The sequence below is a fragment of the Hyperoodon ampullatus genome, assembly GCF_949752795.1.
Source record: "Hyperoodon ampullatus genome assembly, chromosome: 13".
Lineage (NCBI taxonomy): Eukaryota > Metazoa > Chordata > Mammalia > Artiodactyla > Ziphiidae > Hyperoodon > Hyperoodon ampullatus.
Window position 1 is genome coordinate 47258753 of NC_136926.1, and position 19025 is coordinate 47277777.

The 19025-nt window shown below is 39.8% G+C and overlaps 1 protein-coding gene and 1 pseudogene across 3 annotated transcripts in view; both read right to left on the reverse strand.

The window, feature by feature from the left end:
* Nucleotides 1–1943, reverse strand: part of DSC2 (desmocollin 2) — a 38182-nt gene extending 36239 nt beyond the window's left edge. For both annotated transcript variants that reach the window (XM_079718279.1, XM_079718278.1), the window contains exon 1: nucleotides 1788–1943. In XM_079718279.1, the coding sequence (XP_079574405.1) occupies nucleotides 1788–1853 (66 nt within the window). In that variant the 5' untranslated portion in view covers nucleotides 1854–1943. The remainder of the gene's footprint in view (nucleotides 1–1787) is intronic.
* Nucleotides 1944–2118: 175 nt separating this feature from the next.
* LOC307062458 (desmocollin-1-like) overlaps nucleotides 2119–19025 on the reverse strand; it is a 40149-nt pseudogene continuing 23242 nt past the window's right edge. Inside the window, exons 11-13 of the transcript in view lie at nucleotides 18070–18324; nucleotides 16738–16964; nucleotides 2119–2491 (exon numbers count right to left, since the gene is read on the reverse strand). The product of the transcript in view is annotated as a desmocollin-1-like (transcript). The remainder of the gene's footprint in view (nucleotides 2492–16737; nucleotides 16965–18069; nucleotides 18325–19025) is intronic.

The following is a 19025-nucleotide window of genomic DNA, read 5'->3' on the forward strand; positions in this document are numbered from 1 at the left end:
TGTTTCCATACAAATTGTGAAATTTTTTGTTCTAGTTCTGTGAAAAACGCCAGTGGTAGTTTGATAGGGATTGCATTGAATCTGTACCTACTCTTCTTTACACGTCTATCACACATGAGGCTCACAACCACAACAAGCATCTGAGGCTAGCAGGACTTTGCACAGACATGCACATGAGCATCAGAACAGCTTAAGACCCACCAAGCCTTCCAGCCAGAATGCAGTAGGATGAGGGGGGGTAGCCACAGCCACCCCACTTCTGGTCTATCCAGCTTTGAAGCTAAGGAAGGCCAAAGAATGAGAATTATTCAACTTCAGTTTATTCCCTTATATCTGCTTTCTTCTAAAAAGGAAGTGAGAACACACAGAAAATTGTGTGTGTCAGTATATAAGAGCAAAGCTATTTATGGCCTGTGCCTTTTAGTACCCGTGCCTAATCATGCCTTTTCCTTCAAGGGCAATGTTTAAAAAGAAGTGTCAAAAAAAAAAAAAAGTGTCAACTTTATTAAGAATCTAAGCAAAATCCGTTCCTTTTGTCATCAAAGACATATCTTACGACCGTTATTTACTCCCTTCTTGATTTCCTCAGCTGTGAACTATTACTTGCTGTGCACCCGGCCCTTTGTATGTTATTAATGTGCCCCGGGAGTTTAGTTAAGGGTTTGAAGTCTCTGGAGTTCCATGGGAAAGGCATTCTAATAATAGTAACAACTACAATTTCATTAGTTAAAAATTTCAGGACTTCGTTGTAAAATGAGAGCGGTAGAGTTAAGGGAAATTACACGGATATTTCCCGCCGCCAGTTGCACTCCTCCCAGAAGGAATCCTCCCTCTGTCTGTTCTCCAGGTTCGTCCCCTTGTCCTTCAGGGTTAGGGACTAGAGCCCTAACGCCTGCGGCTCAACGTGAAAGGACACTACCCGCTTAGCCCTCTGTACTTGGTCTATGTAAATTTTGTCCTTCCAGGGGACCCAGGAAGCCCTGACTGGGGAACCTCTGATCCCACACTCTCCCAGGGGCTGCTCTCCCCGCACTGGATTCCTATGCCTTGAGGTCCCCCAAAGAGATCTCAGTCTTTCCTGCCAGGCAGGGGGGCTATCCCTTCCGAATAAGGCCACCTCCTTTTCCCCTCCTTTAAAGCGGGAAGGAAACTAGAGCTGGAGGGCTTGGCGGGGGATGCGGGAGCGGGGAGAATCTGTGTGCCTCCGAGGCGAAAGATCGGGAAAGCCATTTCCCCGAAGTTTAAGGGGAATGAAATCTCACGTTCTGACAAACAATGGAAACCATAGCAAGGACCACCGAGGGCCGGCCCATCTACTATCTTTAGGCGCAGAGGGTGGAGACCGCCCCCGCCCCAGCTCTTCCCTCCCCACTTCACTCACACACTAAGATCAAAAGGCGCCTAGTCCTTTCACCCAAGGACCTGCGATTTCGGTCGCATCCGCCCAGAGGCTCCCCTCGTCTGCGGCCGGAGCCCGGCACTGAGGTCGAAGGGACTGCCCCGCCCGGGGAGGTGCACGAGGCGCAGAGGAGCAGCGCGGGGCGCGCGGCGCTCGCCGGCTTGTACCCAGAGGCTTCTCCTCCCCTGCGGGAGCGCTGCGCCCAGCTCGCTCTCCTCTGTCGGCCCTCCCCCCTCCCCCAGCCTACGGCACTTTTTTCAGCCAGCCCCAGGCCCAAGAACCCCCCGCATGGGCCGCCGCCACCACCGACCCCCGCTCCCAAAGTTTCCCCTCCCTCCCCCATGGGTCCGTGCGCCCACTCGGGACCGGGGTCCGGGCAGCCACTCACCGCGAGGGTCAGCAGGAGTTGCCGGCAAAGGGCTCCGCTCGCGGAGCCTGTGGGTCGCGCTGCCATGGGAGGACTCGGAGGCAGGTCGCCGGCCGAGGCACCCGGAAGCCAGGGGTGGGAAGGCGCAGCCGGGCGAAAGGCCGCGGGCCAGGCGCAGGCTGGGCCGGCCGCGCGGGAGTGCGAGGCAGAGGCCGTGGCGCGCGGAGGGAGCTGCTTTTCTTCTCGGTTTTTCTGAAGCTCCTGCGTCTCACCCCAGGGGCTTTTCCTCTGACCGAGGGTGGGGTTACAGGCGCCTCCGAAACACACCGATCGGCCCCACCTTGGTATTTTCTCAAGTCTTCATTTCTGGAAGAACGCCAACATGTGGGAACTCCCTGTCGCCGCCACCCTTTTTCTGCGCTAGGTGTTTCTCACCTACGGACGCCACCCACATGTCCCATCTCCCCACCGCCCCGGTATCTGCCTTGAGGATTAACAGCTGGCCCTGCCCAGCAAAAGCCCTGACTGTACAGACTCGGTCCCCGAGCGCGTCCTGCCGCAGGAGGGGGCGCGCTCTCGGCCCCGACTCCGCCCCGTGCGCAGCGGCCAGTTTCAGACCCGCAAAGGCCGCCTGGGAGCTGGAGAGGTCGCCTTTTGTGTCACAACTAACTAAGGCCCGCCTATTAGAGGGTTGACCCCAGGTAGACTGTTTTATACACTCTTTGCTGGAGTTAATTTATTGCAGACATCCAAGTGCAATTCAGACAGAGGTTTCATCTGTGGCACACCTTTCTTGGGGTGTTGTTTGGTTGTTGTTGTTTGTCTTTTTTTTTTTTAACAGAAATGTCATGGCCAGTATAGCAATTATACAAGGAAATTACAATAATTAATCAATTAAAATAAGGGAATCCAGGCATCAAGGGTGAGTTACTACGGAAAATACATCTTGTAGACGTTGGTTAAATGCGGGCCTACTGATTTCCTCCAAGACCCTCCTTTGTCACAGTTAAAGCCAACCACTGACCTTCTTGTAACTTACCTCCTAAATTGGACTCCTGGACGTCTGAGATTTCTCTCTTCCCTTCCCACCATAAAAACCAGAGTTCGTGGTAAGGAAAGAAAAAGAATAGGATAAAATGTATGTTTTGGTTTGAAGTGTACTTAAACTAGATGAATTATAGGAGTACTTAACCTGGAAGATTAAAATATAAAAGAGGTATGCTTGCAGCTCTTCAGAAAGCAATGACAGGGCATTCTGAATCATCCTACACCTCTTTTCAATTACGGCTTAAACCAGGGAATTCTGACCACAAAGGAGAAACTTGTCTGTTCCATCTCATTTGGTTTGTCTCCACAGGGATGTGTGGAGAAAACTTGTTTGAAAAGCCAGCCGTGATACATTTCAGCTCTTGAAAACATGTACAGTCCTAATACCATTATACACAGAGCCAACATTATTATAATATTGACCATATACTTAAATTCAAAAGTATTGTCAAACAGTACCTGCGTTAACATTCTATGTATTAGTCCCATGCTCTATTTTATTACTGAATGACACATAATGAGCTGTTCTGTTGTCTCCATACAAAATTTGTCATTGAACCTTTGCTTGTAAAATAAGCCTGAGTCATCAGCATGAGACTATGGTTAACATCCTTCTGTTTCCATAATTTTTTAACCCCCATGTTTTTTCCAGCAATGCTTTCATAAACACACCTCATCCTATTAATGAAGATATCATGATCTCTAGCGTGAAGCTTTCCAGAGGAAGAGAAGCAAGCTAGTTTCAGGTTTAAGAAATCTACTCAGGCTGTCGTCCTAGCCCTGGACAATAGGACATTTCCAAGCTCTTGCCTACCCCTCAACCTTTAATGCCTAAAGGTAGCTCATGTTTTTCCACATTCCAGAAAAGGGGAGAAGAGCAATTTGAAAAGAATTCGCCTTAGATATTTATTTTCATCTTTCACATTAAGTAACTGATTGAGGCTACTAAGATGGTGACTTGTTTGTTTCACTGTGATTCTTTAAACAAAGAAATGAATTATAAACTCTAAACAAGGGACCCAATTAATTTAATAGATTTAAATTAGACTATATGGCTTCTGAAATAGCTTCTTCTATACTACAATCTTGAAACAACAGGTATAAATTTGAAGAGACAATGAAATATGGGAAGATGAAATTTTTAGGTATGTCTTTTGGCTGTGAAGATGATTTTGCTGCCTTGAACTGGTTTTCCATTCTGCTATAGTAAAGAGTGCACCAGACCAAAAGTCAGGACCAAGTTTCTTTGTGTCTTGGGCCACTCATATAACCTTAGCGCTCAGCACTCCTGTTTGTTAAGTAAGATAATTAAAGTAATACTAGATGCTGTCTATGGCACCTTCCACATCTAAAATTAAACTACTTAGACTCCTTGTGGCTTATTTTTGAGAAGTTGGCTGGAAATAGGTGTTCCTTTCCAAGTAGAAAGTCAGAACCAGAGTTGTCCTTAAAAAACTGAACAAACAGCAACAAACAGCAAGGCACTTGGAGCACATCTCTGCAACCTAACTTCACAGTTTTCTAATTTCAGAAACTGGAAACTGAACATATTAATGGCAACAAAAAAATACCACTTACTGATAAGTACACAGGGACAGCTCTCTTTGAGCTGCGTGATTCCACTGTTGAAGCCTGGGGAGAAGGGTCAACGTGGACACGTGATCTTTAGGGTGCCTCTATCTTGGCGTGGCCAATGACACAGAATGGAACCTCAAAGCAAAGGAAACAGACCTAAGGGGGAAAAAATGAGGTTGGAGGACATTGTCTAGTTACTTTACAGGTGAAAGTGAAGAGGAAAACATCAGGTAACCATAATAAAATGAGCACAATTAGACTATTTACCTCTCAGAGTTGTTACAAGATTAAATGATGCAGAATAAAGCCTAGCATATTCTAAGAGCTCCATGAATGTTGGTTAATATGGGTATCCCTCTTCTGCCCGCTGCTACCATACCTTTACAAACCACTCATCGCCCACCCGACTTCATCCTTATGACTAGTTCCCTAGTTCCCTAGTTCCTGTTCTTCCTCTTTCCTCAGGTACTGGTCTAGGTCTCAACCCCAGTATTAATTCACTCACCACTCCCAAATCCTTCAAGCTCCGTCCCCCCAACACGACCCCCAGACCTCATCTGATTCAGAAGGATTAAGTATGCAATACCAAAATGAGATGCCGCAGCTCGCACTAGTTTTGTACTTACTGAAAATTGGGACCAATTTTTTTTCAACATTTAACAAACATTTATTGAATGTCTACCCTGTATTCCCATAGTATGGGATGCATTCTTAGTATTGCAGTTAACATATTGAATAGAAATTATGTTCACTTTTTCTATTTCTCATTTTACACTGTGCACTTCTTAGGGCAAGGACCATCAGAATTCTTTTATGATGGGAGAAAAGCTTTTTAAGTGCTGCCTTGTTCGATAAATAAAATATTTATTTTTTAATACTGCCGTATTTCTTTGAAGTTCTCTTCAAAATAGTCCTCGATAAAAGAGTATACTAATCAAATTCAACTTCCATTACCTTTCAAAATATATTTTTGAAATAAATAAGGGGTAGAGAGTGAAATAAACAGTCAGTTCTTATTGAAGTACTTTCACTTAAAAGACCCTCAATTAAAAAACAAGCCAATGAATGAATTCTGAGGCAGTTGTGTTGAACGTGACCGTGTCTGCTCTTGCCTTTAATAGAATGCCATTGACATGTGCCACTCTGGAGTGCTGTGAACAAATATATCCTTAAAACCACAGCATTAAAAAAAAAAAAACCCACAGCATTTTCAATTATTTGCTTTACTAACTAACTAGTTTGACAAGTATTTATTCAGTATCAACTATGTCTCAGGCATTTTCTCAGCCCTGGGAATGCTGTGGTGAAAAAAACAGAAAGGGCATGTGCTCGAAGGAAGGAAACGCCTAAGGAAGTACAATTGGGCTGAACAAGTACTCTCCACCTGCTATTCACCTCCTGCTGACTCTTTTGTAAAAGAAAAGACTAATCTCAAGTTAAGTGCAAAATGATATATAAAGAGTGTTCTATAAGGATGAAAAATCACCGACTAAAATTCATGTGTTAAATTCTGAAACAGACCTCGGGACAGGAAACTCACTGTTTTGTGAGATCACTTCACTTAGAACATATTTGCTCTTGGCTTCTTTGACAGTCATGTCTCCTGTTTTTCCTGTTTTCTTCTTCCCTTGCTGGCTGGGTCTGTGCATTCTCCTTGCCTGGATTCCTCTGCTCGACCTGACTTCTAAATATCGCCACATACTTCTACCATGGGTGTTTTGTATATGCTCTTCCCTTACCTGGAACTTTCTTCTGTCTCTGGCCTGGCCCATCCTATAAATAGCAACTTTTATTTTCTCTCCCACCAGGTCAAATCCCTCTCTGATCAGGTCAAATCTTCCTCATTAAATAGCTGCCTGTTCTTTAGAGCACTTGTCACAATTACAATGTTAAATTTGAGTAATTATTTGATTAATATTTGTTTTTCACCAAAGACCATACATTTTCATGACTGCACTTGACCTTTTTGGTTCTCCCTATATCCCTGGCACTAACCAGCATGAATCCTGGCACATCGTAGATGCCTAATAAATAATTGTTGAATGAGTGAGTAAATGAATAAAGGAATGAATGACTCCTGGGAGGTTTTTTTGGTAAGTAATTCTTTGTTTTTCTAATTTTAATGTTTATTGGCCTAATAAAATGATGTCTTGAGTCAAATTTAGCAGGGTGAGTGTTCCTAATCTGATCTCAAACATAATGGACATGTATTAGTATATTTGTTAAAATGTGAGCTGGGCCTACCTCAGCCACATTCAACTGTGAGTGTGTAGCAGTTGGGAGGGTAGAGAGTTAGATTTAATCAGGGAGTCACTTTTACAAGGAAGCATCAGCTTCCTAATTTTTGTCAGTCCAACAGGTATGAAGGATATTTTATGATTTTAAAATGCACTTCTCTGGTTTCTTAAAATATACTTTGTAGACTTTGGGATTCCTTTATTGTAAAATGCCTGGTCATACCCTTTGCCCATTTTTTTCTATTGTGCTTCCTGTCATGTGTAAGAATTCTTTGCACATTCTAGATATTATTCCCTTGTCTGTTTTAGTCATAACTAATGTATTCTCCCAATCTATCACCTATTATCTTTAATCAGGTTTAAATAGAAAGTCTGAATTTTAATGTAATCAAATGTATCTTTTAAAATTTTCTTTATGGTATATGCTTTTTGGGTGTTTTTTTAAAAATCTTTCTCTACTCCTGGGTCATATAGATGTTCTATATTGTCTTCCATTAACTTATGTCTTTGTCACCACAGGAAGTTTATCCCATCTGGAGGCCACTCTGTACATGATGTTAAGTAGGGAATCAATTCTGTTTTTCTCTAATAAAGAATCAGTTTTCCTAACAACACCACTAAATAATTTCTTCTTTTTTCAGTGGTGTGTGCCATCCACACTTTTAACATATATTAAGTTCCTATTTCTGCACTGGTCTCTTTCTGAATTTTAAAACTCTTTAGCCTATTTGTCTGTTCTTGTGCAAAAGCCATACTGGTCAGCCTTACCTTTAAATCCTCGCTCTATGAAAACCTAGCAGTCTGATCTTGTTTAAGTCAGCTAACCTCTCCCAGCCTCAGTTTTCTTACTGGTAAAAGGAATAATAAACACCTAAACTTGGAAGTATGTTATTAATATTTTCAATGAGATAACATTTGTGATAGTATCCTGTAATGCTTGCACATAGTAGGTGCTCAGTAAATGTCTTCAACAAGCATTTACTGAATTTCCTCCATGTTCCAGACACTGTTTTAAGCACAAAGATCCCTGCCCTCATGGAGCTTACACTCAAATGTGGGGAGGGGAGAGAAAACAATGAACATAATGAAGAAACAAATTATATTGTACACCAAATGGCAACATAATCCATTTTATATTGAAAATTCATGTAGTGTAAGTAGTCATAGTCTTTAACACCTGCAGGGTCCAGGAAAGTAATCAAAATAAATAAGTTAGGTTGGTTGAAAAGAGCAGCCCTTTTTATTATTCTGATTTTGTGAAGATAAGAGCACAAAAAATACATCTCTTTTCCTTCCTACATCTATCTTCAGAAAACAATAGTACAAGTGTCATGATAATTGGCAATTGACAGCCTTCTTATCTGAGACATAAATGGCAAGCCTCATAGGGCTCTGGCACTGGCAGAGACCCTGGGAAAGTCACTTGTCACTTCCAAGCAATTGGTGGTCTTTGGGAATATGGACTCCGTGTTGCCAGACCCGCCAGTTTTTCAAGCGAAGTCATAAATTTGCATTTGGGGTGAAATATCCTGATTTTTAATATAGCAGTTTATTCGTATTTTTTTCAACTGTAAAAGCTTCTCCTCTCCTCCCCCCAAACCCCCCAAAATTTGCAGGCCACATACGGTTTAAGGAAGTAATCAGGTTTAAATCTCTGAAAAAAACTGAGGTTTTATTTATGTCACTTTTAAAATAAGCTTTAGCTCTGCAGTATTTTGTAAAACTTGGTATGTGAAAGAGTGTGAGCCACTCAAACTATTATATAGTGCACTAACTATTTTTTTTTAATTGGAGTATAGCTGTTTTAGAATGTTGTGTTAGTTTCTGCTGTACAACGAAGTGAATCAGCTATATGTATACATATATCTCTTCCCTCTTAGACCTCCCTCCCACCCCCCATCCCACCCATCTATGTCATCACAAAGCACTGAGCTGAGCTCCCTGTGCTATACAGCAGGTTCCCACTGGCCATTTATTTTACACATGGTAGTGTATATATGTCAATCCTAATCTCCCAATTCATCCCACCCTCCCCTTCTACCCCCCTCCCTGTCCACATGTCCGTTCTCTATGTCTGCGTCTCTATTCCTGCCCTGCAAATCATTATATACTGAATAAATATTTTGCTAAGAATCTTACTGACCTGGGGCAGGAAACACTGGTTAAGAATAAGAAACAATATTTCTCCTGCATATTTGCCCCCAGATTACCTCCTATCATTATTAAACATCTACCTTAGTTACAGTGCCCTGATTTTGTTCAGCTGATAAACCACATTTCTCACTCTCTCTTGCAGCTAGGGATGGACAAGTGACTAAGTTCTCCCAAGGATATGTAGGCAGGAGTTGTTGGAGGGAGCTTCTGGAAACGCTCCCTAAAAAGAAAGTCTTCCTCCTTCCTCTTTTTTTCCTGCCTCAGACTCAGATGTGATAGCTGGAGTTGCATGAGCCATCTTGTGATTGTGAAGCAATTTGTACAAAGGATGGTTGAGCAGAAAAAGTGAAGGCTCCTGGGACATTGATGATATTAAGAAGCCCCTGTAAGTCCAAGACTCTGAACTTGTTTTACATTAGTGAAAACGAACTTTTGCCTATTTAAACCACTTTATAAGAAATTGATTCTTTACAAGAAATTGATTAAATTAAGAGATAATTAAGAGCTAGAGTGAACTGGTTGTAGTTCTATGTGGGATGTTGTATGGGGGAGGGCAGAGGGGGAAGAGTCAAGGGTGTTGCCCAGGGTTCTGGCTTTGGCTACTGGGCGACAATGTGCCCTGAGCAGGCAGGATCAGGTGGTTCATGATGTCTAAATAAATAAAGAAGCCACTTTATTTCTGTCACCAAGTAGTCTTATACAAGTCCTGAGTTTTTTTTTTTGTTTTTTTTTTTTGCGATACGCGGGCCTCTCACTGTTGTGGCCTCTCCCGTTGCGGAGCACAGGCTCCGGACACGCAGGCTCAACGGCCATGGCTCACGGGCCCAGCCGCTCCGCGGCATGTGGGATCTTCCCGCACCGGGGCACGAACCCGTGTCCCCTGCATCGGCAGGTGGACTCTCAACCACTGTGCCACCAGGGAAGCCCCTGAGATCATTTTTAAAATACCTTTTTATATAGCCTCTAATGTGGACGAGCAGAATTCCAACTAAGTTAATAGGCATGTGGAATCACCATTTGTCATACAGCAAAACAATAAAATTGTCTTCTTTGTCACCTGCTGAAACCTCCTCAACTTCCTGTGTTTGTTAAACTCACCTTTACTCATTTTGAAGTCTAGTTGAATTGGCATAAGAAATATTTTAGTCTGTGATGTAATTTGTTGGATTAATTAATAGGAAAATAAATTGTATTTGCTTTTATTTACCTATATATTAATTAACTGAAAAATGTGATCATGCCTCAGGCTATTAGAATGCAACCAAACATTGAATCCCTCAGACTTAAGGGGACACATCCATTTGATCACACAATTTATAGGGACAGAGACTGAAGCAGTGGAAATAGTATGCTAAATCTTAAAAGGTGTGTTTTAAAATTAGGGAAGATGTTTTCACTGAAATTTTTAATTTAATGCATCAATTAAATACTAAATGCCATGTATATATACTATTGACACACACAAAACAAACAAACAAACAAAAACTCTTGTCAAGCACAGGTGTAAGGGAGAGCACAGTGATGACTGAAACATAATCACTGCATTGAAGAATGTCAGTTTGGCTTATAAAACCAACAAATAAAATCCTTTTTATAGTTGAGGGGATTGAAGTAAATGAGCTTCAATGACTTGATAAAGATCATACAACAAGTTAATAGAAAAGTCCAGACTGTCTCACTCCTAGACCCATGCCTTCTGACAAAGTCAGGCTTCTGACTTCAGGGAGAACAGAAAAGAATATTTTCAAGTGAAGAAAAGGTACACCTTTTTGACTTCCATTAAATAATTAATACTTCATTTTGCCTTGAGACTGTTTAGAGAACACAGAACTATCTTCAAGAACAATCATTTTTGAAATCTTAGCCAAAAGAAAATGAGTTCCCAAGGCAGATTAAGTTGATTGAATCATGACTTAAGTAAAACAATTATTTCCATCCAGTCTCTGTTCTCTCCCTATATCAGATTAGACTAGCTACATTTAACAGAAAATCTAAAATTTCATTGCTTAAACACAGAAAGGTTTAGTCACTCAAGTGGACAGGTCCAGAGGCAGGAAGACCAGGGCAGGTTTGGAGGCTCCACAAAGTCACAAGGGATTTAGGCTCCTTCTATCTTGATGCTCCACCATTCTCAACACAAATGGCTCATGGTTTCCAATCTGAAGCATCATAAGATGGCTGCTTGAGCACCAGCCATCACATCTGTGTTCTAGCAATCATGAAATTCAATTGAGGAATGCAAAAAACAAAATAAAACAAAACAAAAACAAACATAAAAACATCTTCCAGCTGAATCAGCTCCTTTAAAACACCTACTCAGAAATTTCATACACAGCAATTCACTTGCTTCTCGTTGACCAGAATCTAGGACACGTCACACTTAGTTCAAGGGATTGGGAAATAATGGTCTGTTAGTGAGGCCCATAGCCATTCTGAATGAAATCAAGGTCCATCTCTAAGAAATAGCTAGGTTAGGGGATAGTTGGTAAACAACCAGAAGTCTCTGTCACAACTGTCACAAAATGTCAAGGGACATGTGTTTGTCAGTGGCAAGTGTCCCCTTGATATTTAACTTCAAATGTATTTAATATTAAAATATCAATACCAAATTCATATTTAATTTTAATAATTATTTTTTATCTATTTAATATTAATAACACATAAATATTAGACTAAGATAACTCTGAAAATTTGTCTTCATTTCCTTCTGCCTGATTTCCCAGTCTGAAATGAAAAGAAATAATCGTGACAGAATATGGTTACTCAGTGAAACACAGCTGGTTCTGACAGCTTCCTAGCCACACCTATGATATTCAAAGTCAGCTACACCCAAAAAAATAAAAGCTTAAAAACGTACATGGTGATGAACTGGCTCAGTAAGAAAAGAATACGTCAAGTCATCTATTTGCCAAAATGGTCTCAGGATACTGCGAGTGTGTTGCTTAAACTATCCAGGTTATTCAGGTTGGTTTTTAAACATAATTTAGTAAACTTGTTGGATAGACCCTGACCAAAAATAATGCCAAAATGTGATTTTTTTCCCCTCAATTATGGGTTGGCAAAATATATTCACTAAGTAAAATGGCAGTGAGTATGCCATGTACCTAAATTTGGTTACCCTATGTGCCATTGTATACCCTCCAATATATGCAATCATAAGGTACAAAGTATACAGAGAGTCAGTTACAGTTATTCAGGTACAGAAGAATACAGAGTAGGGTGGGAGATTCTGCTGTGTGGGTGAACAGAAGAGACGTGGCCTTGAGTTGGGGTCACCAGGTGAGCCGGGACAAATTTCCTTACCATTTGGCAGCCGTAGACCTGCTGCCTGAGCCTACCAGTGTACTCACTCTAATTGGCTAATTGTGTTGTTCATCTATTAGTTTTTGCAGGTTCTAACCAAGGGATCATCTATACAGTGCTTGTCAAATTTCATGTACAAAGGGATCTCCTGGGAGAGCTTGTTGAAATGCAGATTCTGATTCAATAGGTCTGGGGTGGGACCTGAATCCACTTTCTTCACCTGCTGTCAGGTGTTATAAACAGCACTGAGTAGCAAAGACCTAGTACAGAGGTGAACTTGTACACTGGGAACACCTGCAAGGCCTCCCCCACAGAGTTTTTTATTCAGTGGATCTGAGAAGAGACCCAAGAATTAGCCTTTCTGGCACATTCCCAGGTGATGCTGATGCTTCTGGTCCAGGAATCACACTTCAAGGACCACTGATTTAGAATTTCATTGTGGATCTCAAAGAGGTGGAAAATATGGTGGATGTAGAATAGTAAACTAGCTCTCTTACAGAATGCCTACAATGGGCGAAAGGTCTTTGTGAAGTTGGATTTTAAATTTTATGTAAATGAACCATATAAATGTCATCCACTCTTAATTCCTAAGCTTTCTACATATTTTAAGAGAGACAAAGTCAAAATAAGAAAATTCTTTCATTTCCACTTTGGATTAGAGGGTTCCTTTTAGTTTTCCTTGAACTATACCTGGCAGAAAATAATTCTATGTGAATTTTTGGTATGAATTCTAGGTAAAAATTCAGGTATCTCAAAGGAAGCCTTGAAGTTTCCTTTTAATAATAATTCCATGTTATAGCATTTAATGGTCCCTAAACATGGACAAATAAAAACACTCCACAATTACAGGTATTCATTGTTGCACTGTGACAACTAAATTTTTAAAAATTTGAAATCTTATGTATCCTCAGACCAAATACAGAGGAAGGTCATACTTATTTTTAATTGTTTTTTTCTCTAAAGTTAGTAAATAAACAACGTCTAACTCCATAGATTGATTTTATAAAGGGCATTTTATTCCTATCAATCAAAAACTTTAAGTAAAGATTTTAAAATAACTTGATCTATCCACATGAAATGCATATTATAAATATACTTTGCAAATAACATTTTTTACACAATTATTCTATCTATATATTTGAAAGTGGTTATTATTTTATTGGTAGTGGCAAGGATTTGAGATCAAGTGTGGTTTTTATTTTTTATGCAACACTATCCTTTCAAAGAGTTTTTTAAAACTATGCTCACTTAAATTTACTGGGCCCTACGAAGTATACAAGGATCTATCCATTCTTTTTTTTTTTTTTAATTTTTATTGGCGTGTAGTTGCTTTATCCATTCTTAGTAGTGCTTTCTCATGCTATACGTAGTACTCTTTTCTTTAACCTAATTATATAGAAAGACAAAGGCAGTTTCTGGTCAAATACAATGTTCCTTAACATTTATTAGAAAAGCAGATAAAGGCAGCAGAAACATGTAACAATATACATAATTTGTTTCATTGCCCTAATCTAATTGAGGATTTTCAACTAGTACAGGACTTTTATAACTAACGCACACCAAAATGGAGTTAGCTTTTCCTCTATGATAATAAAAATCCTCAAATCTAGAACATCTGTTGTGAACATTTCCCAAATAACATAGCATATTCCATTTTCTATGAGTAAACATATGCATAGATATCAAATTTTACAAAATATTTTTAATAAACCTAGGAGGAATTAAAAGCTCAGCAAAGTTAAGGAAGTATTTAACAAAGCTCATTTATAACAATTATATCAATTTTCATCTGTCTTGGTGTTTCCATGGAATTTTTTCACATGAAATAGTTTGAGATCTTGATCAAGATAAGAAAGTTTAATTATATATTTTCCCTAACTATGGATTTAATTCTTGAAAACAATTCAGAATGATTAACTTACTGACAATTAATTAACAGACAATTAACTTACATGAAATAATCCATCAAATACAATGTTCTGTTAACAAACTAAATTTGTAAACAGTTCAGCAGAGTTTCATAAATTTCATCAATCATACAATTAACATTTAATTTTGAGTGTAAATAAAGAATGACTTTGAACTTCCTAAATAAACCAAAAGGCATCATAGTTCCTCTGTGAGATAAATTTTAACATTTTTGTTGTTGTTTTGTTTTTTTATTTTTGTGGTACACGGGGCTCTCACTGTTGTGGCCTCTCCCATTGCGGAGCACAGGCTCCGGACGCGCAGGCTCAGCGGCCATGGCTCACGGGCCCAGCCACTCTGCGGCATGTGGGATCTTCCCGGACCGGGGCATGAACCCGTGTCCCCTGCATCAGCAGGTAGACTCGCAACCACTGCGCCACCAGGGAAGCCCTAAGTTTTAACATTTTGAAAACATTTTAAAATAGTCGAAACTTCTTTATACAAATTCATTTCCCACACTTTCTAATATATATATATATTTTTTGCGGTATGCGGGCCTCTTACTGCTGTGGCCTCTCTCGCTGCGGAGCACAGGCTCCGGACGCGCAGGCTCAGCGGCCATGGCTCACGGGCCCAGCTGCTCCGCGGCACGTGGGATCTTCCCAGACCGGGGCACAAACCCGTGTCCCCTGCATCGGCAGGTGGACTCTCAACCACTGCGCCACCAGGGAAGCCCCTCTAATAATTTTGATTATAATTTTAGAGTGTCTTCTCTTGCTGATTGAGAAATCAGCCTTTGCCCTTTAATTGCATTTTATGTTCAGATACAAATTTTCTCTTTCATTCTTAAATTTAAGAAATATGAAGACATAAACAAACATGTAAGTTAATGTTCGACTAGTGAGTTTTAATTGCTTAGCAAACATACTGCATCTACATTCAAGAATATAACTTAACACGTTATTATTATATATTTCCAAAATTTTAATATTATATTTTAAAATTTCAAAACTGGTATCATTGTCAGAGTAACATGTACATCAAATAACAGATATCCAGAAATTGCATTACTCTCCAAAATTATTTTACTGACAATGGCTATAAAAATGGACACCTTTTAGGGCTTGCCTGGTGGTGCAGTGGTTGAGAGTCCGCCTGCGGATGCAGAGGACATGGGTTCATGGCCCGGTCCAGGAAGATCCCGCATGCCTCGGAGCGGCTGGGTCCGTGGGCCATGGTCGCTGAGCCTGCGCGTCCGGAGCCTGTGCTCCGCAACGGGAGAGGCCATGACAGTGAGAGGCCCGCGTATCGCAAAAAAAAAAAAAAAAGGACACCTTTTAAAATATAATCTTACTTATTAAAACTACTTTTTTTTTCTGCTCTAATATCCAACTTCATATCAAGAAACACCTTTACTTAGAAACTGACTAAGAATAAGGAGACTAATCACAAAATTTAAGAAAATCAGATACTCATTTGTTTCAAAGGTTAACTAGCTAATAGATTAAAAAAATTATTTTTGTCTGAACAAGAAATATCCTTGTGATATATACAGTTAATGTTTATAAATCTATAGAGTTTGGCACAAAACACTATTAAAATATTATTTAAATATATGGTTTCTTTCTAAATTAATAAAATATAATGTCCTATTAAAATGCTATATATTCAAAATAGTTTATTAACTCATGTTTTCATTTTTTTATCCACCACCATTCAAGTAATGTTTGGTAAGAATTGCATTAATAGATTTCAATTTTTTAACATATATATGCCAGACACTTTTTCTGATTTAACATTTTTTGAAAGTGATTACCAACGCAGCCTGAGTATTAAGTTCCGGGTTAGATAGTCATTCAATCTTTAGCATAATCAAAGGGCTAAGCACTGTGTATCAGGGTTGTAAGCCTAATGCCTGTTGGGCTAGTTCCCCAAATGCTTGAAGATGGTGGGTGTGTGTCACACTAGAGAGAGCATGTCCTTGCCAAGGTATTTATATTTTAAAAAAGTAATAATACATCATGGTGGGCAAACAAAACACATTTGTGGGTTTCAGTCAACCCATGGGCATCAAGGCTGCAATTCTTTCATGGAAATCCTCTCACGTGATCCTTAAAAAAAAATCTCAGAGGCTCAAATTGCTGTGAGCTTGCTCTGGTCCATGTCTTTCCAACAATTCTAGAACGTGTAGGAACCTGATGATGCATCCACATGGACAGAGATCTCAGGATCGAGCTGGGAGCACCTCCGGAGGGTGAAAAATATAGTGGGAGATGAACCTTATTCACCAGTTGGAGACTGTATCAAAGAATGTTTAAAAAATCCTTCAGCACAGAGCCATGCAGATAGAGGAAGCAATTCTCTTGCACCAAAGACAATATTTCTAAAAGCATAATTGTCCCCAAGACTGTGAAGAAAATATATAATTTTCATCTAAAATAAAAATGTACTTTTCACTAGCTCCCCCGTATACTCTTCCAGAGCATACCAAGTAACATAAGTTTTCAAATAGAAGGTGCAAGACAGCACATAGTACAGTCCTAGAAAGGGCAATATGTAAATGCATATAAATGGAAATTAATAAATGAAACATTTATTTCTAGAGAACATGGAAGTTATCTCAGACAAGGAGAATTAGAGGGAGCTTCGTATTTATAGTATCCTTATCTATATGACTGGAAGTTTACCTCCAATAAACAAACACTTTAGCAGATGCTGCTATCATTTTACATTCAATAAACTCCTACATATGCATCGTAGATGTTACTCTAGTAAAAGGCACATTTATTTCTTTACACACTAGGGTCCTAAATTTGGGTTCCAGATGATCTAGAAACTCAAGTCCCTCTTCTTCCGGCAGATCCCTGTAGCAGCCAACGGAGCCGGCCACAGACTCTTTTCCTTCTCAGTTATAGGAGTGAACGTAGTCTTCAGAATGTTTATGCTCCTCGTCTTTTCCACACAGATACACCTTCTGTTTTGAAAAGGCACATTTTATTATTTTTAAAAAAACACCTAAATGTATTAGCATAAAAATAATGTCTTTGATTTACCTATTACTGTTTAATTTTTAATCAGAGTGTGTCCTCTAACGGATTCCTACACATAAAAAATGCACATGGGGGCTTCCCTGGTGGCGCAGTGGTTGAGAGTCCGCCTGGTGATGCAGGGGACACAGGTTCGTGCCCCGGTCCGGGAAGATCCCACATGCCGCGGAGCGGCTGAGCCCGTGAGCCATGGCCTCTGAGCCTGCATGTCTGGAGCCTGTGCTCCGCAATGGGAGAGACCACAACAGTGAGAGGCCCGCGTACAGCAAAAAAAAAAAAAAAAAAAAAAAAAAAGCACATGATTGGTCTGTATTATATTCATTATTAAAGCATAGCAAATATATAAATGCTCCTACTGAACACACTGACGAAAACAAAAGCTCCACATACATCACACAACTAGTTTACAATTTCCCATTTAAACATGAGATTGTATAACTGAAATGTATCTCTGAAACTTTTTCACATATTTGGGGGAAACCAAAATAAGCTATGATTCTTATGTTTATACACTATTATATACCTATAATAATATAATACATTAACTGGCTAATATTAATCTATGTTGATTGATCTGAGCATAAAACAAGGAGCTAAAACCCCACATAAAAGCTTAACGATCTATCTGGTTGAGGGCGATAGTCAAGATTTCATAACCACATGGAGGATTCAACATACTAAAAATATTTATAATCTGTGATCTGCACAGTACTCCATAACAAATATTTCACTCTAGGTGATTTTCCTGGCAACTTTTAGGGAAGAAGCTATCAGTTTTTTTACACGTCCTAAAGTATAAAATGCCTACATATGCCACTCCTAGATCAAGTTTTGTAAACCTTATTTTAAAAATTGAACTTTATAAGATCGTTTTTCTCTTTGGTTTTGGACCTAACACCCATCTATCTCTATGATAATTTAACATGAAAAGGTGATGAGCTCCAGATGTAGGAGGAGGAAAACTTTGGGGAAATCCTGATTTATAAGTAGTGTACTTTCACGTAATATGAACTTGAAGACACTGGCACTTACTTCGCCAAGCCGAGGTTGGGTGAAGCTGTGCCAGTCGTTGTATATGTATCTGCTGGTGTTCGTCACTCCTTGTCTTACACCCTTGACAGATTCCAAGGTCTGATGTCTGCCTCCTTTGATGGGGTCCAAAGTGTAGCAGCCTTTGACCACCTCAAAACTTTGATGTGTTTTGACTCCCTGGCCACCAAGTGTGCTAGCAGACATTCTTGTGTCACAGATGTTGGATTTCTGTATGGAGAGTCTAATATTTGCTTCCTAAAATGAATAAATCAGATTGAAACTAACAATTTTCTTTCACTTATTTCGCACCATGGGCAAATCACTTAACTGCTGTGCCTCTCTGTTCCCCATGCATGAAATCAGGATAATAATAGTACCCGTATCATAGGTGTTATAGGTTAAATTGTATCCCCTCCCCCAACAAAATTCATATGTTGAAGTCCCAACCCTCAGTGCCTCAGAATGTGGTCTTATTTGAAGATAGGGTCGTTATAGATGTAACTAGTTAAATTAAGATAAGGTCATACTCAGTTAAGGTGGGTCCCTAATCCAAAAGGGAAAAGTTGGACACAGACACACACACATACAGAATGCCATATGAAGACTTGATTTATGCTGTCACAAGCCAAGGAACTATCAGAAGCTAGGAGAGAAGACTGGAACAGAATCCTAGCACCTCCAGAGGGAGATGGTTCTGTGAATACCTTGATGTCTTAATTTCTAGCCTTCAGAATTGTGAGACAATAAGTTTCAACTGTTTAAGTTACTCAGTTTGCGGTGCTTTGTTATTGCAGCCCTAGGAAACTAATACAGTAGAATTATGAAGTTTAAGTGAATTAATACATGCAGGGCACTTGGAGCTCTGCTTGGCATAATAAGTGCTCAGTAAGCATTAGCTGTTATTATTATTACTATTTTACATAATAATCAACTGTCATCATTGAACCACCATACAA